Source organism: Amphiprion ocellaris, chromosome 15 (assembly GCF_022539595.1).
Source record: "Amphiprion ocellaris isolate individual 3 ecotype Okinawa chromosome 15, ASM2253959v1, whole genome shotgun sequence".
NCBI classification, from domain to species: Eukaryota; Metazoa; Chordata; class Actinopteri; family Pomacentridae; genus Amphiprion; species Amphiprion ocellaris.
Window position 1 is genome coordinate 232,501 of NC_072780.1, and position 9,020 is coordinate 241,520.

Consider the following 9,020-nt stretch of genomic DNA (forward strand, 5'->3'; position numbering starts at 1 on the left):
CAGTTTAATGCAAAAACATGCAAACCAACCCGTTACGTTTCAATTCTTGCTTAACCCTCATGTGTTCCTGCAGGTCAAAATTGACCCGGTTTAAAGTTTGAAAATGTGGAAATAAAAAAAATTCACAGTGAAACTTCTGATGTCCACATTTTCAACATTTTTGGGAAATCTTTAAACATTTTTGGTGGAAAAAAGAAATGTTAAAAATGTTTCTTAAGAACATTCACAAAAATGTGAATGTTCTTCAAGAAAATATTAGAAGTTTTACTGATATATATGGAATCACTAGATATTTTTAGGATTTTTTGGAAGATTTTTACTCATTTTTTTGGAGATTTTTACTCATTTTTTGAAAATATTTACAAGAATTTTCTTGCCAAATTTGGGGGATTTTAAAAAAAAATAAAACTTTGAGGGAAATTTTGAAAGAATTATTGGAATTTTCTTCCTGTACATTTTGCAAATTTTCAGAAATTTGGGGAATTTTTTTTGCTGAACTTTTGGATTTTTTTGTGTCAGGGAAACAATATTTTTTGGTGCCCGTAAATGAGTACAACAGGAGGTTTAATGAATACAGCGTTATTTGCTAATTGCAGCTCCAGGGTTCAAATTTATTAGACGCACCTACATATATCAGTTCTGGGTAGCGATGTCTGATATTATCGGCCCGATATTGGCATAAAAATGTAATATCGGTCAATACTGTTAGCGTGTTTTTTTGCCAAGCGTGAAAACCAGTAAAAGCCTGGATATCGCTGGCATTAGAAGTGATTTAAAAGAAGTAAACTTTTTTTAGGGATGTCCAATAATATTGACCCACCGATATTATCGGCCCGATATTGGCATAACAATGTAATATCGGTCAATGTTATTATCATTTTTTTTGCCTATCATGAAAACTGATAAAATAATGCCTGGACTTCGCCGGCATTTACCGACTCATAGACGGAGGGAGAGAGAGTGTGAACTGTTGTTTCAGACAATTAAAAGAAAAAAAAGTCATTTTTTTCCATAATTTAAGTTGAAGTAGTTTTCTTATTTTGTACAGACAATGTTTACATTTGAAAAGCGTTGTTGTATTTGAGAATACATCCAATGGGGCATCACAATAAAATGAGGCATGATGTGTTAATTCTACCACAGGAGATATGTGATGTTACCTGTCAGCTGTCAGAGGAGTTTTTCTTTCATCAATTGGTTTTCATGACAACATTCTCTATTTAGGTTTTCAGCTAAGAGAATATCTGCAAACCCGTTCAGCTGCACAATAGTAATGTTATTACATGGGATTGTGCAGTTACAGCAGGCACACAGATGTCGTGCTGCTTACATGTATGCAAGTGGTGATGTAGAAAACGAATTATGTGTTTTTTGTTACGGATTTTTTTGTCAAGTCTGTTAGTATTGAACACAGGGAATAGTCAATCAATTTGCCAAAAAATCTATAGTGCTATCCTTCATTATAGGCCAGTGTCAGACCTACATGGGCTTCTTTAATATTATGTTTATATGCAGCGTGCAGCTCTAATGTGCACGTGTCATGCTCGAAATAAGTGGCTGCATTGATTGGTAACGCTAATATATTAATATACAACTATATTTTATTGCTAGCATTCCTCTCTGGCACTATTTACAGTAGCAGTACTGACTGTAATCAATTTTTACATCTCTCCTAACTCCATTATAACAACATGTTTCTGTTGACTAATGTAGGCTGCACGCTATTGGTCGATTTTGTATGGAACAACAGTCAAATAGTGCAGTAAATGAACACAGTCTGAAACAAAAAGCCTTAGTTAAAAGAGAAAGTTGATGACCGCATAATTGCAGTACATCCTTCAGGAACACAGGTAAACACAAACACACATGTTTACAACAAACAACACACTCACACTAACAGGGTTAAGCTGATGGTAGAGCCTCAGTGAGCTGCTGAGATGCTCCTATAGAACATGTGGCTCCATCTGGTGTCCAACCACAACAACAACCACAGCAGGACAACAGCTCCATGTGAGGCACGTTTTTATCCATCCATCCATCCATCCATCCATCATCTATACACCAGTTAAGCCTCATTAGGGTCGCAGTGGGCTAGAGTCTATCCCAGCTGAGAACTGGAGAACCCGCAGAAAACCCAGATTTTATCTTCAATATAAATTACTTGTTAATGACGGATTATTTTACATGTTCTATGGAATAAAGTCTATAATTCACTAATATTTCAGCTGCTTTTATTGGGCTGAAACTGCTCACAACTGCTGTCACTTAATGTTTAAAGTAATTCTGTAAGAGATTCCTTCCAATGTATTGCAGATATTTCAGTTTAATTTTCAACGTTTTCCCTGTGAAAAGCTTCCTAATGTATGAAATGTAGTTTTGAGGCTGACCTCTCCACAGCTGCAGAGGCAGAAAAGGAAAATAAAGGTTTGCTGAAACAGAAGTGTAAAACTAGGGATGTCCGATATTGGCTTTTTGGCCAATAACCGATATGCCGACATTGTCCAATTGTCAATTTCCGGTACCAATATCGACCGACATCGATATATGTGGGCTATTTAACTAATTTCAGGTAACATCATATATCTCCTGCCGAGGAATTAACACATTATGCCAAATTTTGTTGTGATGCCCCATTGGATGCATTCTAAGATGTAAACATTGTCTGTGCAAAATAAGAAAACTACTTCAACTTAAGTTATGGGAAAAAATGCCCTTTTTTTTTCTTTTAATTGTATGAAACAACAGTTCACACTCTCTCTCCCTCCGTCTATGAGTTGGTAAATGACAGCGAAGTCCAGGCATTATTTTATCAGTTTTCATAATAGGCAAAAAAAAAACCAAAAAAACCCGATAACGATATTGACCGATATTACATTTTAATGCCAATATTAGGCCGATAATATCCCTAATAAAAACTTTATTCTTTTAAATCACTTCTAATGCCGGCGAAATCCAGGCATTTATTGGTGTTCAGATAGGCAAAAAAAAAGATAACGATATTGACCGATATTACATTTTATGCCAATATCGGGCCGATAATATCAGACATCACTACTTGGAACTGACATATACAGGTATGTCTAATAAATTTAAACCCTGGAGCTGCATTTAGCAAATAATACTGTATTCATTTAAATAAGAATTAAACAAGAAACAGTGACGGGTTGGTTTGCATGTATTTGCATTTACATCGTGATGAATAAAATGTTAAACTGATGGATAAAAATGACGCAGAACTTCTAGACAGTTTGAATAATTTTTCCCAGATAACTGATAATGAAACCTGTTCATGTTCTTCAGACATTCAAACAAAAACATAGATGCAGTTTTACGTGGGAGTCCTTTTTCCATTCGCCTACTGAGGCAGAAGCTTTTAAAAACAACAAAATAATTAGAACCCAGAAGCCCCGCCCACACACTGACCTTATTGGCCCTCAGCTGGACACGCCCACCACAGCGGGCGCAGAACAGACTCTGACAGTAGCAGCAGGCTCGGCCGCAGCCGTTGGCGAATTTTGTCTTGCGACAGACGCCGCAGGTGGGAGACTCCGCCCTCGCCATCTGAGCCGCCGGAGGCTCCTCCCCCAACTTCTTCACCTGGTCTTTGTACATCTCAAACTGCTGATGTAGCTTCCTGTGGGCGGGGCAGAGAGTGGAGCAGTTAGAGGGCATCTCCTGAAATGTCATTTTATTCATTTATTCTACTGTTTTTATCGCCTTAAATGGTATCATATTTATCATAATTCTTTATCCTCTAATGTAATTTTTATTTTATTTTCCTGTTTTGTCCTTTAAAATCTAATCTAATTAATAATCTAATTTAATGTATTTTTTAATCATTTTTTTCTGATTTCATTTTCATGTCCTATCTTTTAGATCTGTTTTATCAAGTGTTTCATTTACTTTTTATTGCTTTTTACTCACAGTTTGTGTTTTTTAAACATATTATAAATCAAGTATCTAATCTAATCTCCTATTTAATTTTCATGTTTGGTCTTTTAAATCTTTCTTCTGGAGTTCTTAATCTAGTTTTTATTATTATTCCTATATATAGAGACTTCATCTACTTTTAAAAATAGTACCGGTAGTGTTTTGTTTTTTAAAATTTTTTCATCTATTTTTTTCATCTGTATTTTTTTGTATCTTGTTTTTTAAATCTGTTCTTTACTGCTTTAATTTGAGTTTTTATTTCTGTGCATTTTTAAACTGTATCTCATAATAATTATAGCAGTGCTATTTACTAGTAAATAACATTTGACTGATTGATTGACAGAAAGAGAACTGTGCCTGGAAACATCTTCAGTGACTGAATGATAGCTGGGATATTTAGTCAGAGCTCAGCTAGAACATCGTTATACAGTATTTGAGGTTTATTCAAAGACGATGCTGAAGACAGAGGTAAAAATCTCTACATTTTCTGGACTCATCCTTTATTTTTCCATTGCAAGGAATAAATCAAAAAGCTCTCCATTTTAAAAAAAAAGGTTCAGAATCAAGTGAAAAATCAGTTAACCATGTGACAAATATTCTGAATGCTGGAAAAACCTGATTATATATGGTTCTATATTTATACATAGGTGCTACCGAGAAAGCTTTTTATTACATAGTATTATGGGATTGTTGGGATACATGTCAGGAATATTTATTCACAGACAGCGCAACACACAGTGACACAGCTGAAGACTGTATCTCAGTTCCTGGTTCTGATCCACCTCAAACCAGAACCATGAGACACCACCGGGTCAGTTCTCTGTCCCAAACAGAACCACAGACCTGGGGTCAGTTCAGCGTCCGGTTGTTACTCACGTCTGCAACTCGTCGTCTGTCGGACTTTTAACCTGCAGAACTTCAGAGACGTTGGTGGCAACGTTATTGACCAACTGACTGAACCCTGAGAACGGATTCCACCTGTCCAGGTAACACACACAGTCAGCTGACAGGAAGCACAGTCACCGAGGGAGGGGGCAGTTTGGGAAACAAGAATAGTTTAATGAGCGGGGAAAGAGGCGTGGCCAGGACAGGTGCACTCTGGGAGATGTAGTACTGACTGAGGTACTTACGCAGCTGAGGGAGGTTTCACTTCCTCCTGATCCCTGCAGACACAAACGTGATGGTGACGAAATAAAAAATGAAGTCAGAACAGAAAAAAACATAAAAACTGACATAAAATAATCAGAAACATAAAAAAATGTCGAACCAAGATGCTGACGTTCACAAGAACCTGCTTTTATCTGTTCACTGCAGATGTCTCGGTTCTCCTCTGTCACCACCAGGAGGCGGCTGAGCTGCAGCAGAAGAACGAGCCCAAACATCCAACCCAAGTCATGAAGAACCACCAGGTTCTGCAGAAGTCCAGCAAATGGCAGGACTCCCTCAGAGCCCTGATCTATACATCATGGGTTCTAGAGGTCAGTGGAGAGGTTCCAGAGGTCAGTGGGGAGGTTCCAGAGGTCAGTGGGGAGGTTCTAGAGGTCAGTGGAGAGGTTCTAGAGGTCAGTGGGGAAGTGCTAGAGGTCAGTGGAAAAGTTCTAGAGGTTGCTGAGGAGGTTGTAGAGTTTAGTGAAGAGATTTTATGCATCACTGCAGGTTTTATGGGTCAGTAAAGTGGTTCTATGGGTAACCGAGGTGGTTCTGGAAGTCAGTGAGGAGGTTCTAGGGTTCCTTACAGGTTCTAGAGATCACTGGATGTTCTGGAAGCAAATGAAAAGGTTCAACAAGTCACTGACAAAGTTAGTAAGGAGGTTCTAGCGGCCACTAAAGAGGCCAGTGAAAAGGTTCTACAGATCCGTGGGTAGATTCCAGAGGTCCGTGCTGAGGTTCTACAAGTCACTGACAAGTTCGGCAAGGGGGTTCTATAGATCAGTGAGGAGTTTGTACAGGTCAGGAGAATGTCAAAGAGGAGGTTCTAGAGGTCATTGAGGCGAATATAAAGGTTCTATAGATCAACACTGTTCTAGACGTAGGTGCTAAGAAGTTATTGTGGAGGTTCTAGAGGTCACTGGGGTTCTGGACACTAGAGAACAAGTTCTAGATCTACTTCAGGGTTTGTAGAGGTCATTAAAGTTCTAGAATCATTTAAGAGGTTCCACAGATACTAGAGTGGCTCTAGAGGTCAGTGACAGGGGTCTAGAGGTCACAGATTAGGTTCTACAGGTCTCTGTGCATCTAAACATCCATAAGAAGATTCTAGAGGTCAGTGAGAAGATTTTAGAAGCCACTTTGGAGTTTATTATAATCTAATCCTGCAGATATTTGTTCCGTCTGTTCTGTTGTGTGTCTTCCTTAATATCCCTGTATGTTTGCTCTCAGCTCAGCCTGTAAAGAACCAACTGTTCCAGTTGTCCACAAACGCAAACTGGTTTTAAATCCAGCCATCTGCAGGCTGAAACATGCAGACAAACAACTAGAACACAACACATCGTTCTCAGTTATTCATGCTCTGAACAATGTCAAGTATCATTCTTTGAAACTCTGATTTCCTTTGAATTCAGCAGCTCTTATTTTGAAAAACAAACATATAAATGGCAGAAATGAACAAAACACAATCAAATAGGAAACATGTTAAATTAAAATCATACATGGATGTCATGTGATCCACGCTCTGAGCTCAGTCTGGAGCATGCCTGGCCACGCCCCCAACCGGTGATGTCACAGCAGCTTTGTAAACAGGAGCTGCAGGTTTGAATCCAGGAGGGAACCAGCAACCGCTGATCAATCAGGTGATCGACCATTCACCATTTACATCCAAGTACAAACTAAACAACAACAACATTGTAGTTTTTTTTTATCGGTAGAAAAAAGAAAACAGCTGAAACTCTGCTTCAGTCCACATTTAAACAAAAATACGTGGATCGTCCGACAGAAACAAGAACACAAACATTCTTCAGGTTTACGGTAAATAAACAGGATATGAGTTTGATGTTAGACTCCAGACACTTTGATCCACATTAAACCTCAGCCCCTCTTGACCTGCAACACCCCCACTAATGGGATAACTGGATTTAGAGTCTATACTTCCACAAGCCGGACTGTGACCAGCAGCCACCCTGTAAAACCAGCAACCATCCAAGAAAGTCCTGGGATGAACTTCACATAGAACCCAGTCTGGAGCACCAAACTCCACAGAGATAGAGACTAATTTAAGACCCAGCTGCAAGGAAAGTTCAAGATCTGAACCCTGCACACCAACTTTATTAACCAGCAGCTACTGAACACGTCACAGGAAGTGTAAACGTGGATTTTTCTTCTTTGTGTCCTTCATCTACTCCTTCATCACCAGCTGAGTCCAGAGCCAGAGGGACCCTGTCCTCTCTGGCCTTCATGTGGACCAGATCTGTCTCTGCTGTTCTGAGGAGACAGCAGAACATTTCCACCAGCTGTCAGACGAGATGAATCATATCCATCCGTTCACACTTTAACATTAAGACTGCATTAAAAAAAACATGAAACACTTGGTTAACTCTGTAATTTCCAAACATTTTGATCCAGAACTGACTCCGTTTTCTCTTCTTTTGTCTCTTGGTCGTCATGTGACGACCTCTCACGTTTACCTGGTGACCCTTTAGAGGGGCGTGACCCTCAGGTTGGGAACCACTGGACTGAACTGACTGAATATGTAAGTAGTTAAAACATTTCTACTTCTCAAGATTTACGCCAAATATATATTTATATTTAGAATCATCAGACTTTTATTGCTTATACTGTGAATATTTTCACCCAATAATACTCGAGTACTTCTACTTCAGTAGGATTTTACCTGCAGTACTTTTACCTGGACCTTCATACTGGTGGTCCAATTACTGGAGGTCAGAGATCACCTTGCTTTATGTGTCACATGAGATCAATGTGGCTTCATTTCACCTTTCTGCTGAAGCTGAAGGGTTTTATTTTAAAATCGCACCAATTTTGTGCTTTTATTTTGTCTGTCTCGACCATCAGATGCAATCGATGACCAATAATCTTACTTAAGCATGCTCTGCTCCTTCTCCTCCTCCTTCTTCTGCCTCTCCATCACCGACAGGATGATGCTCCTCTCCTCCTCCGTCAGGTGGCTCAGGTCCGGCAGCTCCGGGCCGGCCCCGGCGGGCGGTGCGGGTCCGGCCGGCCCAGACATGCTGACAGCGGGCCGCTGAAAGAGACGGAGGCGGGCAGTGAGCGCCATGTGGCCGCAGCGACGAAAACGATTATGATAATAGTAATAATTATAGGATGTGTGATGGTGGTGATGACGAAGGCCACAGGGCTGCAGGGTGTTCACGTTATTTTGTCCAGCTCCAGGTGCGTTCGGCGGCTCTCCGTGCAGCTGTGACCGCCGAGCAGCCTCGAGGAGCGGACACAGCAGCGGTCAGAGAGCCGCTCCACCTGCAGCCGCCATCAGAGCATCCACCTGTTTACGCCTTCATCCATCATCCCTCCATCATCATCCGTCCATCACCACCGACCCTCCAGCGCTCACCGACAGGCGCAGCGGTGTCCTCTCGCTGTTTATTCCGCAGTCATGTCGCCTCCTCCGTGGTTCGGCTCCGGTCGGCTCTCCGTCCCGCCGGTGGCTTTCATCCTCCGCTGCTCGGCGGCGGTTGGGCCCTCCTACTCGGCCTGCTGATGTCGCGGCGTCCCGCTCCGGTTGCTCTGTTCTGCTCGGTGATAATGGACGCAGCGGCAGCGGAGGAGACGGAGGAGAAAATAAATAAATCCTCCATATGAAGTGGGCGGGGCCACGGCGTGACGGAGTGACGGAGTGACGTAACAGCGAGCTGAGGGTGGGGAGTCAGGTGAGTCTGAGCTAAACATAGACCTGCAGCTAAACATAGACACACACACACACACACACCGCCTGCAGCCGATCAATCAATACGCTGATCGATGAATCAATAATTATTTTAGGATCAGACGGTGAGACAGAAGAACGAGATGATGGAAAAATTCAACTCCTCTTAATGAACAGAATAAAGTTACTGAAATTATGTAAAATTAATACATTAGTAATAACAAAAACAGTGATAAAAATATTATAAATTAAC

The 9,020-nt window shown here is 40.7% G+C and overlaps 1 protein-coding gene across 17 annotated transcripts in view; it reads right to left on the reverse strand.

The window, feature by feature from the left end:
* LOC111569233 (regulating synaptic membrane exocytosis protein 2-like) overlaps positions 1-8,592 on the reverse strand; it is a 62,280-nt gene extending 53,688 nt beyond the window's left edge. For 13 of the 17 annotated variants that reach the window (XM_055018164.1, XM_055018163.1, XM_055018174.1 and 10 more), the window contains exons 1-5: positions 8,456-8,592; positions 7,965-8,128; positions 5,061-5,093; positions 4,807-4,908; positions 3,424-3,634 (exon numbers count right to left, since the gene is read on the reverse strand). In XM_055018164.1, coding sequence (XP_054874139.1) covers positions 3,424-3,634; positions 4,807-4,908; positions 5,061-5,093; positions 7,965-8,113 — 495 coding nt within the window. In that variant the 5' untranslated portion in view covers positions 8,114-8,128; positions 8,456-8,592. Of the gene's footprint in view, positions 1-3,423; positions 3,635-4,806; positions 4,909-5,060; positions 5,094-5,197; positions 5,215-7,964; positions 8,129-8,455 lie in introns of those variants that run through there. The other 4 variants (XM_055018180.1, XM_055018181.1, XM_055018168.1 and 1 more) reach the window with 2 other exon arrangements.
* Positions 8,593-9,020: the final 428 nt, after the last annotated feature.